This window comes from Candidozyma auris, chromosome 2 (assembly GCF_003013715.1).
Source record: "Candidozyma auris chromosome 2, complete sequence".
NCBI lineage: Eukaryota > Fungi > Ascomycota > Pichiomycetes > Serinales > Metschnikowiaceae > Candidozyma > Candidozyma auris.
In genome coordinates this window covers 1,151,898-1,172,042 of record NC_072813.1, presented here as the reverse complement: position 1 = coordinate 1,172,042, position 20,145 = coordinate 1,151,898, and the positions used below count along the sequence as shown (strand labels likewise).

The following is a 20,145-nucleotide window of genomic DNA, read 5'->3' as shown; positions in this document are numbered from 1 at the left end:
GTACCAGTAGAGTACTTCCGCATCAATAGTAGTGGTGGTATAGTATGTTTTTTAAGCATCAACGCTAGTGACATTAACAATAATAGCATGGTAACTATAAAGTAATACACATGGCAAGAAAGACAATAATGAAGGACTTGACTTGATCAGAAGTTATACTGCTTTTTAACTATTTCAGCGCACTGATGAGACGTTCATCTCCATCTTCATTTGCAACACACTTTCGCAGCCATTTCAACGTACTGATTACCAATTAACGTACATATTATAAGATATGATCACGAGAAATCGAAAAAGGCAAAGCAAAAAAAAAGAAACACGACCATTATTTTTGGAGTGGTATAAGTATCCCATCAATCCAAGCGATTCACCAATATTTCCTAGTGCTTGTTCAAAATAGGCCTTTTCTCGTTTCTTCTTCTCCCTCTTAGACCATTTTCACAAGCACCTCAATCAAGTAGTGCGAGGAAGCGCCCCAGACTCGACGTGCGCGACTCAAAATCTGGAGAGGAGCTGTGACGTTTTTTTTGCCTCGGGATGTGTGGAGATAGAAGAGTGTCCGAGGAACTGAGTATATAAGGAGGCAAGTTCAGCAGAAGCAACAGAATTTTTAAATATTTTGCGAACTTATTACTTATCTTTGCTTCCCGGAAAATATCCTCAAACTGCCTAATTTATCGCTGTCGTCCAAACACTGCGGCTAATTCCGATCAATATTTATTAGTAATTTTCGGGCACCTAACAAATTCCCTAGATCAAACCCGGTGCATTTTCGACTAGTACTACCCAAATTTGCCAAACTCACGCAATAAAATATCCAGACTACAAGCTGGCCTGCAAAGTTTAATCTAAACTTTCGATTCTTCCAAAAATTACAATTCTAACATGTCCTTCTTTGGCGGTGCTGACTGTTCCGTGAACGGCAACGCCGTGGCACAACTCAACAAACACACTCAGCAAGACCGCTCCCTTCAGCGGCAGACAAACCAGCCCGGACAGGTGGTAAACCAGGGCTTCAAGAACGACAAGATGATGAACCAGCGTGACATGGAGCAGTTCATGGGTGGAGGCTCACCTTCGCCTTCCCCGTTCCAGTTTCAACCCATGCGTCACGAGCTTAACAGAATCCAGCAAACTCAGCTGCCTGTGGCTGGTAACCAACAGCAATGGCTCAACGAGTTCAATGCTCAGACCTCTCAGCCTGTGCACAGCCATTCAAAATCCCAGGGGGCTGTCCCACGGACATTGGCCAACACCCAGTGGGCTCTGGAATTTTCTCAGGCTGGCCCTCAGCACCAACACCAACAGTCACACATGCTGCAGCAGAGCAGAGTGCCCATGATGGGCTACAGGCCTATGATGGGCATGGGGATGGGCTCGACCATGGCAGCAAATGCCCCACAGCAGCAGCAGCAGGGGAACCAGACAGAGCAGGCGGAGCCAGCTGTGGATTGGGATAACCAGTTCAAGGAGATCGAAGAACTCAGTGCTGACGCTCTGGCTGCAGAAGAAACTGCCACAGCAGACAAACAGGAGGTGGAAGACGACATTGCCATTGACGACAAGTATCAGGCCACATTTCAAGAAGTATGGGACTCGTTGAACTCTGATGCCATTGAAAACGACTTCATTTCTCAGCAATACGAAGAGTTCAAGAACTCTCAGGGAGAAACGTATCCTGCTAGTATGCTGCAGTGGGAAAGAGACTTTGCGAAGTATGCCTCCACCAGAGCACATTTCGGTGACTACAAGTTCGAGTCCAAAGAAAGCAACCAGTTCATGGACTTGCCAAGCACAGAGGACCCTTACCAGATAGGTCTTCAGTTGATGGAGAACGGCGCCAAATTGTCGGAAGCCGCCTTGGCTTTCGAGGCTGCCATTGCTCGTGACGAAAACCACGTCCAAGCATGGCTCAAGCTTGGTGAGGTGCAAACGCAGAATGAAAAGGAAGTGGCTGGTATCACCGCCCTCGAAAAGTGTCTCGAGTTGAACCCTGAGAATTCTGAGGCCTTGATGACCTTGGCTATCTCTTACATCAACGAAGGGTACGACAATGCGGCATTTGCCACTTTGGAGCGCTGGATAGCTACCATGTACCCTGATATCGCCGAGAAAGCTCGTCAGGAAAACCCTACCATCTCAGACGAAGACAGATTCTCCTTGCACAAGAGAGTCACCGAGTTGTTCATCAAGGCAGCCCAATTATCTCCCGATCAGGCCAACATGAACCCAGATGTGCAGATGGGACTTGGTGTGCTCTTTTACGCCAATGAAGATTTCGATAAGACCATTGACTGCTTCAAGGCGGCTCTTTCGATCAGGCCAGATGACCCAGTGTTGTGGAACAGACTTGGTGCCTCTTTGGCTAACTCTAACCGCTCCGAGGAAGCTGTCAACGCATACTTCAAGGCATTGGAACTCAGGCCAACGTTTGTGCGTGCCAGGTACAACTTGGGTGTTTCTTGCATCAACATCAGCTGTTATAAGGAAGCTGCCGAGCACTTGCTCAGTGGATTGGCCATGCATCAAGTTGAGGGCCAGGAATCTACTCTCAGCCACAACCAGTCGTCATCGTTGATGGAGACTTTGAAGAGAGCGTTCATCGCGATGGACAGAAGGGATTTGGTTGAGCTTGTGAAGCCAGGCATGAACTTGGATCAGTTCAGAGGAGAGTTTAATTTCTAGTGGCAAAGAAAAACCATATAATGCATGATAACGTATGTTTGAAAAAAGTCGTGGAAAATGGAGTAGTAAAGTGATGAGAGTATAGATTAGTTATACGCATGTTCTAGAGCATCGATAGCACATGTGTCCATAGTGTCAAGTGAAAGTAAGTCCTTGTAATAATAACGCATCAGCAAACTAAATTACCTGCCTGCAATACATTCTATAGGACCCATTCACCCCAGAGTCCTCTGTTCCACGCCCGTTACCTTTATCAACGACGCTATAATGGTTGCAAAAATTACCGACATGCAACGCAACACTAAATTTCAAGTACAACCTCTAACAACGTGGATGATAACTTCATTCACCACATTTTTCATGCAATCGACCAATGCAAATGAATTCTTCTTTTTTTTTTTTCTTTTTCGTTACTTTGACAATCTTTGACAAGTTTCTGTTACCTCCCTCTTCTCATCTTACTTCCCCAGTATGACTCAGAAGTCGCGCATAATATCGCTTATCTAACGGGCCCTGGCGGTGAAAAACTTCAACGGCCTGTACCAACTTATCAAGCAATACCACCATGACATTCCCCGTGCTCCCGCTAGTGGATTCTCCACAGGACGCTGCCACGTTTGCCGTCACGGGCAAAGTGCTCGTGCCTGTTCTGAGCGTTGAGCCGGAAAAACACCTTCTTTCGAAGTTTCCTTCCTCAGTGCATGTATCTGTCGATACGACGTCTTCCAAGATCTCTGTCGACCAGGTAATTGCCTTTCTTAATGTTGGCGTGTCGCAAGTATTTGTTGATGCAGCTCAGTTCTGGACATTTGCTGGCGCTGGAGTTCCTGCTGCGAGAATGGCCGTGTTCACCAATTCTACTGCTCCAAAGGAGCTCTTGGATTCTCTGGCTTCGTTGGTGGTCACTGAGGAGGTACCACAAGATAAGGTGGCCAGTTTCACCAAGAACGGCAACCGTGATGTTTTCTTCAGAGGTGCTGTCACTCAGGAAGAGGCCCAGGCGTTGGTCTCTGTGGGTTACACCGTTGTGCTTCCAACTGGGAAGTTGACTTTGGCTGGTGAACCATCCGAAGACAAGATTTCGATTTCTTCGGTGTTTGTGTCGACATTGACCACTGATAGGCCCGATGGGCTCTATACAACGCTAGTGACGACCCCAGCTCCCTCGTACACTGCTCTTGGGGTGGTGTACTCGTCGCAAGCGTCTATCAAAGCAGCCATTGGCGAGGGTCAGGGCGTCTACCAGTCGAGAAAAAGACCTCATGAGCTTTGGTATAAGGGCAAGACGTCTGGAGCAACACAAAAGCTTGTCAAGTTAGAGAAGGACTGCGACAACGATGTTGTGAAATTTGTGGTGGAGCCTCGTGCCGGCTACGGTTTCTGCCACTTGGAATCGAACTACACCTGTTTCCAAGATGGCGAGCTTAGAGAGTCTGCAGAATCCAACGGGTCGGGATTGCCGAAGTTGGATGTTACTTTGGCTCAGAGAAAGGAGAACGCTCCTGAGGGGCTGTACACCAAGAGATTGTTCAACGACGATAAGCTACTCATCGCCAAGATGAAGGAGGAGTTAGACGAACTCATTGATGCCGGCCAGAAAAACGATAAAAGTGAAGTTGCTTGGGAAGCTGCTGACTTATTTTATTTTGCCTTAACTTGGGCCGTGAAACACGGCGTGAGCTTGGCTGATATCGAGAGAAACTTGGACATCAAGTCGATGCGTGTCACTAGAAGAAAAGGGGACGCCAAACCGCAATACAGCGACGAGCCTGCTCAAAAAAAGAAGAAGATAAATGACGGCAAAGAAGCTACGCCGTCAAAGTACAAGATGGAGATCATTAGAGCCTCCACAGCGAGCGACGAGGATGTCAAGAGAGCCTTGACTCGACCAAATCAAAAAACATCCGATATAATGAAGTTGGTGCTCCCAATTGTCGAGAACGTCCAGAAGAATGGTGACAAAGCCTTATTGGAGCTCACGGCGAAATTTGATGGCGTGGAGTTGAAGGAGCCTGTCCTCAAAGCCCCATTTCCAGCGGAACTCATGGATATCTCTGAGGACATGAAGCAGGCAATTGACTTGTCTATGCAAAATATAGAGAAATTCCACAGGGCCCAGCTTCCAAAGGAGGAGGTCATGACCGTCGAAACCTCCCCTGGTGTATTCTGTTCTCGTTTTGCCAAACCAATCGAGAATGTTGGCTTGTACGTACCGGGAGGAACTGCCGTGTTGCCTTCAACCGCCATGATGTTGGGAACTCCTGCCAAGGTAGCTGGATGCAAGAATATCATCCTTGCCTCGCCTCCGCTGCGTGCTACTGGCAAGTTGACACCTGAAGTCGTCTACGTCGCTCACAAATTGGGTGCTTCTGCCATTTTAATGGCTGGCGGTGCTCAGGCAGTCACGGCTTTGGCATATGGTACTGAGAGTGTCGTGAAGTGTGACAAGATCTTGGGTCCTGGTAATCAGTTCGTTACCGCCGCCAAAATGCATGTTCAGAATGATACTCAGGCCTTGTGTTCTATAGATATGCCCGCTGGTCCATCGGAAGTTCTTGTCATCGCTGACGAGGACGCTGATGCCGACTTCGTGGCTTCTGACTTGTTGTCACAGGCTGAGCACGGTGTGGACTCTCAAGTCATTCTCATAGGTGTGGGCCTCAGTAAAGAGAAGATTGCTCTGTTCAAAGAAGCTGTTTCGAGACAGGCAGAAGCGCTTCCTAGAAAAGAAATCGTTGCTAAGTGTTTGGCGCATTCTTACACATTGCTCGTTGATGGCTACGAAGAAGCGTTTAAGTTGAGCAATCAGTACGCTCCTGAGCATTTGATTTTACAAATCAACAACGCTGACTCTTACGTGCCTCACAAGATCGAAAATGCCGGTTCTGTTTTCATTGGTGGGTTATCTCCCGAATCTTGTGGTGACTACTCCAGTGGTACCAATCACACCTTACCAACTTATGGTTACGCGAGACAGTACTCTGGAGTGAACACTGGCACATTCCAGAAGCATATCACATCGCAAAATGTCACCGAAGAGGGCCTAAAGAGCATAGGCAAGGCTGTTATGACATTAGCGGCTGTTGAGGGATTGGAAGCTCACAGGAACGCTGTTCAAGTCAGAATGGACAAGCTAGGATTGCACTAAATGCTGATAGAGCGGAGTAAATAATTCAAAAAAAAAGTTCATAGCGTTTACTTAAAATGCCTATAACCGTGTCTACTAAAGGACACTTCTGCAAAGAATTTAGTTGTCACCTGTACTCCTCAAAGTTTACCTTTGATGGCTTCTCTTTCCTTTCGCAACATATCATAAACAGCATTTTCATATCTAATGTAACCCACAAGACAAGGGGAGTCTAAGTATGGAAGGATTTGACAACCGTAAAAGCCAGCAACGTCGTTTTCGAAGTCAATCCAGAAGTACAAGCTTGCCAAGCCTGCCCAGTATATAGAGCCTCTGGGCCTACCAGTTGGTAAGTTGTTCATATTATATGCGCAGCCAGTAAGGGTGAAGTTATCAGGAAGGAAGTCTGAAGGTGCTTCGCCTGTCATGGCAGTATCGAGCTCGACATGTATACCTTCGGGCAAATGGGCTTGTATGGCATATTCCACAGTTTCCTTTTTCAAGATTTGAGCACCTGTCTCCACACAGAGGCCCTTATTGAGCCAGATCCTCATAAATTGCAAGAAGTCGCCCACAGTTCCGAAGCAGCCCTGGCCGCCCATGTCAATTGATGGTTGGTGTGGTACCGGTTTCTTCCGCAACACACGCAATGTCCCATCGTCTTTTCTCATACTAATGGGAATTAACTGGTCTTCGTTATCGATTCTAAATGTGAACGATGAAAGCCCTGCTGGATCAAATATGTTCTTCTGAAGGTACTGAGAGAACTTCATACCGGTAACGGCTTCAACCACTAAACCAAGCCAGTCCAGCGAATGGCCATAGCGCCACAGGGTGCCTGGCTCAAACACCAAAGGCATCACGTCTGTAGAAAACATGCGCAAAGAAGGAGTAGCCCCAGTATGTTCCCGGTGTTTGTTCATTACAATGTTAAAGTAGTCTGGGTCGGTAAACACATAGGCAAACCCAGCCGTGTGGAGGAGCAAGTGGCGCACTGTTACATCGTTTTTGGGCTTTCTAGGGGGTTTTATAAATTCTCCAGTGTCGTCATCAACCTGGCCCGGGTCGATAAGCCCAATTTCGCCTATCATAGGAAGATACTTTTTTGCTGGGGCGTCCAAGTCGATCTGGCCCTTTTCGTATAATTGCAAAACAGCCATTGCCGTGATTGTTTTTGTACAAGAGAAGAACGCAAGTCTCGTATCTGTGGTCACCGGGTCCATCTTGTCAAATCTCTTGACTCCCTTAGCAGCAAGGTACTTAGTTCTTTTTGAGTCGGTGAAGCCAGCCACAAGCCCGTTAATGTCCGGGAGCGAGTTCCCATCGTGAGGAAGCACAAGCTCCTCGAGCAAAGCGTCCAACGTATGCATTGGATGAGAAGATGTTCAGTTGAAGAAGAAGAAGTAGGTGGACGTCTTTTTGGGTTACTGGAAAATCCACGTGAAGAATATAGTATAGAGTCGCAAAATCCGGGGTAGACTGCGGAGGTAACGCCCAAAGGAAATCGAGGCGGGGGAAAACCGAAGCAGGGAAATAACCAAATATTATTTAATATACTTGTGTCTCCTTGATTTGTCAGTATCGTAAGTCCAGTTTCCTCGAGATTCTAGAGTCGGTTCGTTTCAAGTGCTTTTGCAGCTTCCCCTCTCTGAAAAATACTGCCCACTAGTTCGGCTTGCGTACTGCTAAGCGAGAACCAATTAAGGTACTTTGGGCGAACTATGTTGGGACCATCTCTAGGTTTTTCTTTTGGGACTCGAGTGTGCTATGTTCTGTTTACCTATTTACAAAAGGTTTTTGGGGTTTATTGTGATGACTTAGCTTGAAGCTGCTTCTCGCTACCACTTCACGGATTAGTACTTGCTTAAAGAGCGATGGACGTAGTTTGCAACAGAGTAAGCAGCAACACCAAGAAGTTTCAGCTTTGATCTTCAAGATTGTTGTTTAAAAGTTCCTCGACATTCTCTTAGATTCGTCGAGTAAGTTTAGTGCACAGGGACCACCGAGTCAGAGGGTCACAATGGTGACTTGCAAGGCTTATGAGCGAAAGCTCTGTGGGCATTCAAGGCATTTTTTTTTTCCCAAATAAGTCCTGGATGGGTAGAGTAATTCAAGGTATTTGTTGCAGAGCTGCCTTCACCCAATGTGGACCTGGCTCTTGCTGCTGTAGATTACAAGTGCTTATTTTGTTTTGCTGATTGAGCATACCGGTGTCGCTATCAATAATCCGGAGCCGAAAGGTCACCAAGAATAGTTTTTGAGGCCGTGCAATGGCGGCCTGTGACAACAATTCCTAATAAGAGACAAACTATGCTTTCGAATCTCGAGTTTCTTAAAATTTCGAAGTACCTAAGTGTACCCCTCCAACTGCGACATTATTGTCCTGATACTACAATGGTCTTGCTGACATAGCTAACCAAAAAGGCAAAGAAACCAACAGAGCGGAGAAGAGGATATTGGTAAGGATCTAGCAAATACTGCTTCTCAGACATGAATCGAAGGTAAAATCATCATGTTCCTTTCTCAGAAGCGATTGCCTTCTTTACCACCCTCATATAGGCATTGCCAGCTTCTCCTTTCAAACACATTAATAATCATTATCTACCTTATTGGCGGATACAGTCAGTAGCTCGGCAGAAGCTGTCTGATCTTGCACTATACAAGCAACTAGAAATCTTCAACCTACGACACTATCAAGTCACCTGTATCCTAATCTTTACAAAACAGGAAAGTCACATCGGCTGAGTGCAGGGCTGGATAGCCGAATCTTGTGTTATAGAGGCAGTATCATAACGTCAGACTTGAGTGTAATCTCGATGGTAGAAGGTTGACGTTTTTGTAACTCAAGAAGTAGGCAATATACTTTTCTCAAACTCCTACTTTCTACGAATGGGGCACAGGCACCAGAAATCTTCTTGGGCTCATTGCGGGCGCAATTGAATTATTCAGGGGTGATTGTTGAATCTCAAGGGGTCTATCCAAATAAACTTTTCGAGCCTGTCTTTCGTTTGTTAGACGTGCGTCTCGCTTGCGGTAGCCGTCAACACTTCCCTAATTGGGCGCAGTATCCGCCCGATAAGAACCGTTACTAGATATCAACGGTGAGATTTCGGAAAAATACATATAAGATAGATTGTGTTTGCAATGGGCATTTGTATAGGTTTTTAATTTAATTAAATATGATAGACTATAGTGTGGTGCCTGGTACAGGTTTCTTGGTTGATCAGACCAAAAGCAAGAACGATGTCATCCTTATTCCTACTCCCTCAGATGACCCAAATGATCCGTTGAACTGGTCTCGGGGAAGAAAAAATCTACATATGCTCTGTATTGTGATCTATGTTTTTGCTCTTGGTGTGCCGGGAACGTGTATTTATTCGATTTTGCCTGAGATCTCGAAAGCCACTGGCATCAGTGTGGGGGACCTCAATGCGGGTACAGGCTATGCTTTTTTGTTCATGGGTCTTGGAAATATCTTCTTTCAGCCGTTGGCGTTGCAAATCGGCAAGAGACCCGTGTACTTGTTTTCTGTTCTTTCCGGAGCTTTCTTCAATTTGTGGCAGCCCTGGTGCTCCTCCAATGGCCAATGGATTGCATCGAAGATTCTTGCTGGCCTTTGCACTTCACCTATCGAGGCATTACCTGAGCTCTCGATTTCAGAGTTGTATTTTGAGCACGAAAGAGGTACCTACATGGGCGTCTATGCTGTTTCATTGTATGCCTCTAACTATATAGCTCCGTTGGTGGCAGGATTTATCAATCAAAATTCTGCCGAGCTATCTGTGGGAGGCTGGCGTTGGGTGATTTTCTGGTCGATAATTTTTGCCTCGATAAGCTTCGTATTTCTTTTCTTTTTCATGGAAGAGACAGCTTATGACAGGAAACTTAGGGTCACCAAAGATAGCAACGGCGAGCCTTTGGCGGTGGTTACTTCAGGCGGTCAGTGGGAGAAGGCTCACACTGTGGTCACAGTCAGAACACACTCCCTGAGCTCAGACAAAGAGATGGCTAATGTCCTCTCAAATATCGGAAATCAAGCCGAATTGATATCTGTGGATGAGCCACCTAGCTACGGTCCTCCAAAGTCATTTGTGCAAAAGCTTTCTGTCACTTCAGGTTTCAAAAAGAAGTTCATGATGTGGCAATATATTAAAAACATTGCTTGCATGTACCGTTTACCCATCGTTCTTTGGTCAGGCTTCTTGTACGGTGCTACTCTTATCTGGTACACTGTCATGAATGCCACTGAAGCCATGGTGCTTGCAGCACCACCATACAACTTCTCAAGTGCTATGTGTGGTCTTGCCTACTTGTTTCCCTGTATTTTCACCTGCATTCTCTACTTTTACGCTGGCTGGACTGTCGACTGGTTGAAGGTAAGTATTGCCAGAAAGAGAGGGGGAAGAACTGAGGCTGAAGACCGACTTTGGGCATTGCTTTTATACATGATCTTGGGCCCTTCTGCCCTCATACTTTGGGGTGTCGGTGCCTATCATGGAATCCACTGGTTTGGCGTCGTTTTCGGCTTTGGACTCACAGCTGGTTTGTGTGTTCTTGGTTGTGTAAATGCGGTGACATATGCCATTGACTGCTACCATGAGATGTCGGGTGAGGTCATTGCTGCTGTTGTTGTCATCAGAAACCTTATGAGTTTTGCTGTAAGCTATGGTATCACGCCGTGGGTAAAGAATACGGGGTTGCAGAATACCTTTATTGCCGCTGCATTTATCTGCTTGTTCTGTATTGGTACATTCTTTGTGATGATGCTTACAGGTAAGTATTGGAGAACAAAGACTGGCACTTTTTACTGGAAATTGGTGGAGAAGCAGAGAGAAATGGGAATGGCCCACTAAGTATGTTTAAGAGAATCAGAATCATGAACTAAATGTAATAAGATATTAGCACTAAATCTTGGAGCCAGCCACAAAGTTGGTGCCCTGAGCTATAGACAGACTCAATCCCTTCAAAGCCACCTTAACAAACTCTTGTTCCTCAGAGGTGACCTTGAGCTTCAATGGGTCCTCGAATGCCAGGATTTCACCGTTCAACAAGTGGACTGGAACGGAGAAGAAACTGACATCATTTAATTTGGCTTGCAAGTCAGCGCCATCACGCAAACCTGGCAAGTATACGTAAGCGGAGTCTGGCACCTTGGATGAAAATCCGGGCCCAGAAATAGAGTCCAATATGTTCTCAGCAAATCTGTAACCAGCGTACGCCATTGACAATGTAGCAGAGCCAGCACCGTTCTTGGCCTTGACAACCTCATCACCACCAAACTGAACACGGTGAACGAATTCCTTGTATTGCAGAGGAGAAAGCTTGTCGACCTTTGCAGCAATCTTAGGGTCTATGTGAGTCAAGGGCACAATAGTGTCACCAGAGTGGCCACCGATGACAGAAATCTTACCCCTCAAAGTCTCTGGTTTTTCGCCAATGAGGCCACCCAAGAAAGTCTCTGCTCTCACGGAATCAAGAGTGGTCACACCAAATAGCTTCCTAGGGTTGAAGACGCCCAATTTCTTCAACACCTCTGCAGCGATAGGGACAGTAGCGTTGACAGGGTTGGAAATAATCAAAATCGCAGCGTTGGGACAAGTTCTGCCAATATTGGCCACCAAATCACGCACAATAGAAGCATTGATGTTAAACAAGTCAGCTCTGGTCATTCCTGGCTTTCTAGGTACACCGGCAGGAATGATCACCACGTCCGAACCTTGCAAGGCCTCAACCAACGCCGTCTTATCCTCCTTGTTTGCAGGCTGGTGTCCTGAAACGGTAGCAGGAGTGTTGATATGGCTCAAGTCGGCGGCCACGCCTCTGGCGTTGACGATATCGTATAGGGACAAATGGGACACTCTAGCGTTCAATTTGAGCAAAAGCGAAAGGGGTTGACCAATGCCACCAGCGGCTCCGCAGACAGTTACCTTGACCATTGTAGTGTGAGTTTAGAAATTATGATATTTGGAAAATTTGTGATTCAATTAATCAACAGGTGTCTATTAAACGTCTTGACATCTGGGGTAACCTCGGCCGCTATATAAAGCGTATGGGGGCCCGGCTTCGCACGTCACATGGTATAGCCCCGGGTCCCTCCCCTCACCAGCCGAACCGAGGGAAGAGCGAGGAAACAAGGAGCCATAGTATTACCGGGATATTTCTGGAAAAGTGTCTGTCTTCACATTCGACAGAAGTGGGAAGGATCACAACCTGTGTTTAGGATTTGTTGGTGAACTGTGACTGTCCAATTTGTTAACTTATTGGTTAATGACACCTATGAGTTGCTCGAGTTGGCATGGCTGCGAAAAATGACAATGTGTGAAAATGTGGTGGGAGGGAAAGTCTACCTTGCAGTGAGATCTTCGACATTCTCTTTGATTTGGGCTCGATGATTGTATCATAAAAGGTTGTGAAGTCCCCTGAGATCTTAGTGTTCGGGTTGCTAGTGATTTGTAAGTAGTGTGGCATGTACCTGATAGGTAAGAAAGTACATGGGCCGTATCTGGAGGATACATAAGTTATGGTAAAGTCCCGAGTACCTAAAGTGAATTTTTTGGTTGCTATAATGCTTGGTGTATCAAAGTTGGGGAGATGCGAAGCGTCCTGACTGGGTAGGCAGATTCAACCGCCGTCGGAAGTAATTCTAGCAAGTTGAGGCAGAAATATAAGTCCAAGTTTCAGTTCCATGAGAGATCTACCTCAAGTTAGATGTATCTGAAAAATTGCAGTAGCGTTAACAAATCACTCAATCAAAAGGGTGCTGGAACCTCCAAAGAGAAAGAAGAAGTTATTCTTGACTATTCACGAGAAAAGATACATCGCTATTGAGGTGACTTGGTATCAAACGTTGTTGCTTTCCACCATCCAGTGCTTAGTAGAAGACCATCATTAACAAACCAATTTTGAAGGTCCCTCACATTACGACATGATTTCAACAATCATAATAAGCTCTGCTCTACGCAATCAAGTACATGACAAATTTTGCAATCAGGCACAGCATATAAGTTCATAGTTCTTGCTATGTTTACTCGTCTCGTAGGGCCCAACGCTCTTAGTAATGTAAGTGACAGCAACCGCCACAAACCATTGCAGTACTAAGAGAAGCTTGGAATCTTTTCGTGACCATTTTCAGCAGATCTTACCGTATATGTGTTGCTATCCTCATCTGATAGTCAACGAAGACCTCTCTCTTTTCGCAGCCATTAGAGGGGACACTGCCGGATTAGGATTAATTACGCGCGTCGCGTTCCAAAAAAAAGAAAAAAGGCATTTCGCACCACTACACGCTTTTTCCACTACCAACTTCATCAACTCCAAAAAACTACCACCATTTGCTTTTAAATTGCCATGTCGTCCTCTCCTGTGAGACCTTCAAACGGCGACTCAGTGCACACCCCTGAGCACAATTCAGGATCTCATTCAAATTCCAATTCTCAGTCACAATCGCAAACACAGATCCCAGAGGCATCTTCACCGCTTCTTTTCGCTGACACCTCGTCAGATAAGCCCAGACAGGTTTCGTCGCCATTTTCATACGATTTGTCGCTGAGCCGTCATCATGGTTCAGATGCCTCGACCACAAGAGCTCGTTCAGACAACTACACTTCGGACGTGGAGAGAATTCACAGAAGACCTGCGAGGTCGGACTTGTCTGGAGACGCGTCCGCTTCGCCCATGAGACGTAGAATGTTCGACAATGGACAGCTCTCGAGTGAAAGGGGCAACCAGTTGAGAAGCGACGGAGGTAGCCAGTTTGGTTCGTCCCAATTAGGGTCTGAGGGAGAGTCTGCAGAGCCAGTGAGGGTGATCTGGGGTACCAACGTGTCGATCCAGGAGTGCTCCAATGCGTTCAGAGATTTCTTAATGCTGTTTAAGATGAAGGGGAGAAAACACATGGACGGCGAGGACGTTGAGCCTGAAGACTCGGAGCTTTACTACGTCCAACAGCTCAACAATATGAGAGACTTGGGTACCACCAACTTGAACTTGGACGCCGCCAACTTGCTTGCCTACAAGCAAACACGGAGACTCTACCACCAGCTTATCAACTACCCTCAAGAAGTGATTCCCATTATGGATCAAACTGTGAAAGACTGCCTTGTTTCGTTGTTCCTGGACCTGACCACCAATGAGCCCGCTTCCATCGACGACATCGAGACAAACATCTACACCATCCGTCCTTACAACATCAATGCTGTGCGCCGTGGTATGCGTGACTTGAACCCCAACGATATCGATAAGCTAGTCAGCGTCAAGGGATTGGTGTTGCGGGCCAGTGCCATTATTCCCGACATGAAGGTGGCTTTCTTCAAGTGTAGTGCTTGTGACCACACTATGGCGGTAGAAATTGACCGTGGTGTCATTTCTGAACCAACGAAATGCCCAAGGCTGGTCTGTGGTCAACTGAACTCCATGGCTTTGATCCACAACCGCTCTTCTTTTGCTGATAAACAAGTAATCAAGTTGCAGGAAACTCCGGACTTGGTCCCAGACGGTCAAACGCCTCACTCGATCAATTTGTGTGTCTACGATGAGCTCGTGGACTCCTGTCGTGCTGGTGACCGTATTGAGGTCTGTGGTATCTTCCGTTCGTTGCCCGTTCGTGTCAATGCTCGTCAAAGAGCTGTCAAGAACCTTTACAAGACATATTTGGATGTTGTCCACATCAAGAAGATCGACAACAAAAGATTGGGTGTTGATCCATCGACGATGCTGCAGAGAGCAACCGATACCAATGAAGTTGAGGAAGTGAGGAGATTGAGTGCCGAGGACATCGCTCATGTTAAAGAAATCTCTCAAAGAGACGACTTGTATGAGGTGTTGGCTCGTTCATTGGCTCCCTCTATTTATGAGATGGACGATGTCAAGAAAGGTATTTTGCTTCAACTTTTTGGTGGTGCCAACAAGACATTTCGTAAAGGTGGAAGATACAGAGGTGATATCAATATCTTGCTCTGCGGTGATCCTTCCACTTCGAAATCTCAACTCTTGCAATACGTCCATAAGATCGCTCCAAGGGGAATCTACACGTCCGGCAAGGGTTCTTCCGCAGTCGGTTTGACGGCCTACATCACCAGAGATATTGACACCAAACAACTTGTTTTGGAGTCCGGTGCTCTTGTCCTTTCTGATGGTGGTGTCTGTTGTATCGATGAGTTCGATAAGATGAGTGATGCCACGAGATCTGTCTTGCACGAAGTGATGGAGCAACAGACCATTTCGATCGCAAAGGCTGGAATCATCACCACATTGAATGCCAGAACGTCTATTTTAGCATCCGCAAATCCAATTAACTCTCGTTACGACCCCAACTTGCCTGTCACCAGCAACATTGATTTGCCACCTCCGTTGTTGTCCCGTTTTGACCTTGTGTACTTGATTTTGGACAAGGTAGATGAATCTATTGATAGACAATTGGCTCGCCACATCACAGATATGTACTTGGAGGATGTCCCTGACACAGTGTCTGCAAAGACGGTGCTTCCAGTTGAGACCTTGAGTATCTACATTCAATATGCGAAGGAGAACGTTAATCCTCAAATAACTGCCGAAAGTAAAGCGGAGTTGGTCAGAGCGTATGTTGACATGAGGAAGCTTGGAGATGATGCCAGATCCTCTGAGAAGAGAATCACTGCCACCACAAGACAATTGGAGTCCATGGTACGTTTGGCTGAGGCCCATGCAAAGATGAGATTGAGTCCCACAGTTGATCTCATTGACGTCAAGGAAGCTGTTCGTTTGATCAAGTCTGCTATCAAGGACTATGCCACTGATCCCATCACAGGTAGAATTGATATGGACATGGTTCAAACCGGTACAACGTCGGCTCAGAGAAGAATGCAGGAGGACTTGGCTCACGAATTGCTTGCTATGCTTGATGACTGTCCCAATCAGCAACTTCGATTCACCGAGCTCGTGGCCAAGCTAAATGAAAAGCTGAGTGTAAGAATCGAAAACCATGACGTGAACGAGTGCATCAGGAGATTACAGCAGGAGGGCAAAGTTGTCGAGGCTGGCGACACGCACAGAAGAAGCATAAGAAAGTTGGCAGTTGTCTAGGTAGTGCGGTGTGGGGTTCGTTTCTTGAATGTTTTAATGAATTGGGTATATATACACAAGTTAGAGAAATTTTGATGACAGAATAGCTTCCTGTGGCGGTTGAGTAGAAGAGGCACTTGGCTCTGAATCTGTAGTATTCTCCTCTGCCATTTTTAGAAATTCTTCAAACTGCTCATCGATCTCAACGTCTGTTACGGAGTTATACTTATGCCTAGTAATAGCATTAGCTATCCTTATCTCCTGAGCCACATCCACAGGTTCTCTTGCCCTAATCTTCCTAGTAACGTCCTCTAAAATCTGAAACTTGGCTTCGTAAGCTGCCTTGAGGGCCTCAAGCTCCTTGCGGCCTCTGGCTGCGTCTATCACTGCAGACCCAAATACCAACGTGAGCACCACCGACTTAAGCATCGACCCCAGAAGAAGATATCTCCATTTCGGCTTTTCCCGAGGCTGCACTGTGGAATATAGTCTTGTACGAGCCTGCATGGCAGGCACTCTTCGAAGTAGCCCTAGCATAGGCATGTGTGCTCTTGAGATGTAGATCTGTCGATTGTGTTTCGCGTTTTCTACTACACACATAGTTGAGCGATGTTGCGTGTTCTACTAACTAGTGGTTCATCCATCTTTACCCTAAAATCATTTTCAGCGTCAATCTGCACCATGAACCCGCCAAAAGTGGCGTCTATCGTCACAGTGTCGGTAGTGCTGCTATCGCTTCTAAACTTCCTGCTCAAGTACTATACGTACTTCCTGCTCATAGTGGCTGCCCATAGGCTGGCAGATGATAATGACAACATTGCCGCTGGCGGGAGTGAAGAAGTGCCTCATCCGCATGATCTATACGTTCCATTTCTCACATTCATTCCCACTCGATCTCCTGTGGCTACCAGACCGTGGGTGCTTCTCACGGCGTCATTCATAGAGGAGAGCTTCATTGGTCTCACCTTGGCCACCGCAAGTGTTTTCTACCTTGGTTGGTACTTGGAGGCTAAGTGGGGTCCCAAGGCGTTTTTGAAGTTCATTGTTATCACTACGCTTTCAACAAACATGGCGCTCTACTTTTGGTATGCTGCCAAAAACGCCTTATTCCATGTGGAGCTGGTGCCTCCGGTGGTCACTTCCACCACATCCATTGTCATGAGCTGCTTGGTGGCCGTGAAACAGCGCATAGCCAACCACTATGTCATCTTGTATAAAAATCTTATTCGCATCAAAGTTACATTTATTCCCTTCTGCTGGTGTCTGTTCTTGCTAGTCGCTAGTCTCGTCATATCAGATTGGCATATCATGCATTGTGAGGCGTTCGTCTCTTTCTTTGTATCATGGGTGTACTTGAGGTTCTTAAAAGAAGGAGCAAATGAGAGACAATCATATTTGATACCAATCTCAATCAAGAGCAAGAACCTCGAGGCATCTCCTGTGGCATCTCCAACAAACCTCAAATTCGATGAAAACCAGCCAAAAGGCGACAGATCCAATCTGTTTGCATTATGCACATTTTTCCCTGGTTATATTGGCTCCGTCGTGAAGATGGTGAGTAATGCAGTGTTTGACTTTTCTGTTCGTCATGGGATCCTAAACGCCAAAGACTTCATCGGCCATGATGAGGATGATATGGGCGACCCGCATGTTGGGGGAATCAATTCTAAGCTTTTTAGCTTGTCTCGTCTCAAAGGAGCTGAGAATGTTGCATTGATGCCAAACGCCGGAAGCAAGTTGAAAAACTTCTTGGGATTGGTATCGAAAGATGATAAAAATGAAAACATCAACATGACTATGGATAAGAGAAGAAAACTTGCCATAAGGCAATTAGAATAGCGTGTTTGACGTGACAAGATTTGCATGGTGGATTATTATCTTCTATAAAGAGGCCCAAAGTGATTTCCGCCTCGTTGTATATATATAATCGACCTTACCTCAGTTTCAATTTCAAAATACCTAGTAGACACTCAGGCCTATCATACCAGTTGTCTGTTAGTTCTGGAACTTCGAAGCACTCAGAGACATTCTCCATAAGCGTTCTTACGTATGCCTTGTCTTTTAGCTCAAGCCATTCTCTCATTGCCAAAAGATACCACGCTGAACTCTTTCGAAATCTTGTTAGGCCAACAAGAGCATTGGCTCTGGTGGGGTATAGTTTGCGTTCGTTACTATACATTTCTTCCTCGGTAATTTCGTGATCCTTCTCTTCCTCCATGACTAAAGTATCCTCTTTGAACTCCCGTTTAGGAACATGACTCTTTCCGTCGTCGAGAAGAAACTTAAACTCGCCTGGAATGAAATGATTATGACTGGCGGTGTATCCTAATCTCTCATAAAGCAATGCTCGAATTACTTGAGGGCTCTTCAGTGATGATGCCAAATGAATATCAAACTCACCCATACACTTCAAGTAGTAACTCTCAATGAGGTCTCCGAACCACCATGGGATACTAAACATAATTCCCATACTAAGTAGAAGCTCAGCAACAATTAGGTAAGCTCGTATAGCATACGTCTTGACGTTGAGACGAGATTTGAAAGTGTAAGATAAGTTGTCAGTATATGGTTCTATTATGTCGTGACGAATCTTGCGTAAAGTGTTCTTGTCGGGTGCTTGAGGTGGCGTGTCTGACGAAAGCGGCTGTGTTTGTGTTAGTAGAAGTGAAATAATGCACATTCCTTGTGTAGACGCAACATAGACCCATGCTTTGTCGTTAATGTAATCTTTCTTGATAAGATCGTAAGCTGAATAGGCGTACTTAAAATCCTTGAGTATGAGGGACCAATCAGCTAGCTTTCTTATGGATTGTTCAGTACTTGAACGGTAATAATAGTTTCCTTGATGGTTAAACAGCGTTTGCTGTCCTTGACTAAGGTCACTCGAGCTGTTATTGTTGAAAAGTTTTCTTGAGACGGAGAAAAATCTACCTGTTATGGATTTTTTTGGTGCAAGAATCTGATCACCCCAAAGCCTGATTTTGGCTTCCATGTGAGGGATCAAATATCGACTGACAAATTCGTGACAGCGACTCTTGAGAACAGTGTCCAAGGCCTTGGGGAGCTTAAGGTAAACATCTTCTTCTTTCAATTCTTTCGAATGCTGCAAGCTTATGCTTTGAACTTCTTCCTCTATTGTTGCGCTTTCAAGTTTGAATAATTTCACGTAGTTGTTATCGTTCGAGGCTACCATCAGTAGAGGTACTGCGGTGGATGTAACAGAGAGGTTACCTTGGAGTTTACTTTGATATGCATGCACGTCTTGTTCCAGGACCATTTGAGAGTCGTATACGATGAACACATGCATCAAAAGGTCAGACATCTGGAAGTACTTGGGAAAGTTGTAGTTACGAAACTCCACAATGAGCTTTCTCACTGCTTCCAAAGAGTCTGTGTGGTAGTCAATCACGAAAATTTGAGCCACTGGGTGGTTCAAAGTGTCAAACAGAACAATGCGATTTGAAGAAATAACCATGCGGAAAAACTCCAAGTATAGTTTTTCGTGAGGTCTTGATGAGATAGACGAAGTCTGTGTTGAGCTTTTGAGTAGATGCTCCAAGCTTGTTATGCTGAAGAGACTTTTTAGCTTTTCTGGGGAAGTGTTGTCTGAGTTTTGAATCAGCATCAACTCCGGGAACGATGCCTCAAAGCGAACCGGAAACAGACTATAAGCCCTCGATATTAGCGCAGAATTTGTTATTTTGAATCTCTGGTTTGGCACGGAGTATTTTGCATTATTGCCATATGGCTTAAGCACCTGAAGCACAGAGATCAGGTCGTTGAGGCATTGTCGTTGGAAAAGCACATCTGCACTGTGGGTAGATTGCACCGATACTAGCGGCAGGAAGGTATGCTGGAGCAAAAGCTGGCGAACCGTGGTAGGATCGGTTCCAAGTGGGAATGGCATTAGATAGTAAAGAACCTCCTACAAAGTGAATCTTAGATATGCGTATAGGCGCCCATACAGTACCCACTTTGGAGTAGCAGACTCCGACAAGGTTGACAAGCGAAAAAGAGCATATCTTGGACTTATGATCGAAAAAAAATGTAAATCAAAGTATCTTTTAATTACTATATCAAAAGTGTATGAATCCATCGAAGTAATGATATGTACTTCTCGGTTGTCCCTAATGGTAATGTCGATCTTCGACACTATCACCTCCGTCTTTTCGGAGAACGAGGAAATAGGGAATGAAATGCTACCAAACCTCGGAGATGCTTCCAAGTGGTAGTGATGTTACATGGCGTTGAAATTGAGGAGATGTTCGATTTTTCAAAGGTTTTTCAATTATTTT

The 20,145-nt window shown here is 45.7% G+C and overlaps 9 protein-coding genes across 9 annotated transcripts; 5 read left to right on the top strand and 4 right to left on the bottom strand. All coding sequences in view use genetic code 12, as the record gives it.

Annotated features, from left to right (window-relative positions):
• Positions 1 to 885: 885 nt before the first annotated feature.
• On the top strand, positions 886 to 2,685 carry PEX5 (Pex5p; the record flags this gene model as incomplete). Its single annotated transcript, XM_054702072.1, has 1 exon — positions 886 to 2,685. The coding sequence occupies one exon, from the start codon at positions 886 to 888 to the stop codon at positions 2,683 to 2,685; it is 1,800 nt and encodes a 599-aa protein (XP_054558047.1).
• Positions 2,686 to 3,250: 565 nt separating this feature from the next.
• HIS4 (trifunctional histidinol dehydrogenase/phosphoribosyl-AMP cyclohydrolase/phosphoribosyl-ATP diphosphatase) lies at positions 3,251 to 5,833 on the top strand (the record flags this gene model as incomplete). The annotated part of the gene is made up of 1 exon (XM_029035522.2): positions 3,251 to 5,833. The coding sequence occupies one exon, from the start codon at positions 3,251 to 3,253 to the stop codon at positions 5,831 to 5,833; it is 2,583 nt and encodes an 860-aa protein (XP_028890764.2).
• A 119-nt stretch (positions 5,834 to 5,952) lies between these two features.
• Positions 5,953 to 7,182, bottom strand: CJI96_0002004 (uncharacterized protein; the record flags this gene model as incomplete). The annotated part of the gene is made up of 1 exon (XM_029035523.2): positions 5,953 to 7,182. The coding sequence occupies one exon, from the start codon at positions 7,180 to 7,182 to the stop codon at positions 5,953 to 5,955; it is 1,230 nt and encodes a 409-aa protein (XP_028890765.1).
• A 1,809-nt stretch (positions 7,183 to 8,991) lies between these two features.
• On the top strand, positions 8,992 to 10,665 carry CJI96_0002003 (uncharacterized protein; the record flags this gene model as incomplete). Its single annotated transcript, XM_029035524.2, has 1 exon — positions 8,992 to 10,665. The coding sequence occupies one exon, from the start codon at positions 8,992 to 8,994 to the stop codon at positions 10,663 to 10,665; it is 1,674 nt and encodes a 557-aa protein (XP_028890766.2).
• A 51-nt stretch (positions 10,666 to 10,716) lies between these two features.
• MDH1-3 (malate dehydrogenase) lies at positions 10,717 to 11,748 on the bottom strand (the record flags this gene model as incomplete). The annotated part of the gene is made up of 1 exon (XM_029035525.2): positions 10,717 to 11,748. One exon carries the CDS (start codon positions 11,746 to 11,748, stop codon positions 10,717 to 10,719), a length of 1,032 nt encoding a protein of 343 aa, XP_028890767.1.
• Positions 11,749 to 13,159: 1,411 nt separating this feature from the next.
• On the top strand, positions 13,160 to 15,871 carry CDC54 (MCM DNA helicase complex subunit MCM4; the record flags this gene model as incomplete). Its single annotated transcript, XM_029035526.2, has 1 exon — positions 13,160 to 15,871. One exon carries the CDS (start codon positions 13,160 to 13,162, stop codon positions 15,869 to 15,871), a length of 2,712 nt encoding a protein of 903 aa, XP_028890768.2.
• Positions 15,872 to 15,931: 60 nt separating this feature from the next.
• CJI96_0002000 (uncharacterized protein) lies at positions 15,932 to 16,357 on the bottom strand (the record flags this gene model as incomplete). Its single annotated transcript, XM_029035527.2, has 1 exon — positions 15,932 to 16,357. One exon carries the CDS (start codon positions 16,355 to 16,357, stop codon positions 15,932 to 15,934), a length of 426 nt encoding a protein of 141 aa, XP_028890769.2.
• Positions 16,358 to 16,531: 174 nt separating this feature from the next.
• CJI96_0001999 (uncharacterized protein) lies at positions 16,532 to 17,689 on the top strand (the record flags this gene model as incomplete). The annotated part of the gene is made up of 1 exon (XM_029035528.2): positions 16,532 to 17,689. One exon carries the CDS (start codon positions 16,532 to 16,534, stop codon positions 17,687 to 17,689), a length of 1,158 nt encoding a protein of 385 aa, XP_028890770.2.
• Positions 17,690 to 17,783: 94 nt separating this feature from the next.
• On the bottom strand, positions 17,784 to 19,757 carry GSG1 (Gsg1p; the record flags this gene model as incomplete). Its single annotated transcript, XM_029035529.2, has 1 exon — positions 17,784 to 19,757. One exon carries the CDS (start codon positions 19,755 to 19,757, stop codon positions 17,784 to 17,786), a length of 1,974 nt encoding a protein of 657 aa, XP_028890771.1.
• Between the last annotated feature and the right edge of the window lie 388 nt (positions 19,758 to 20,145).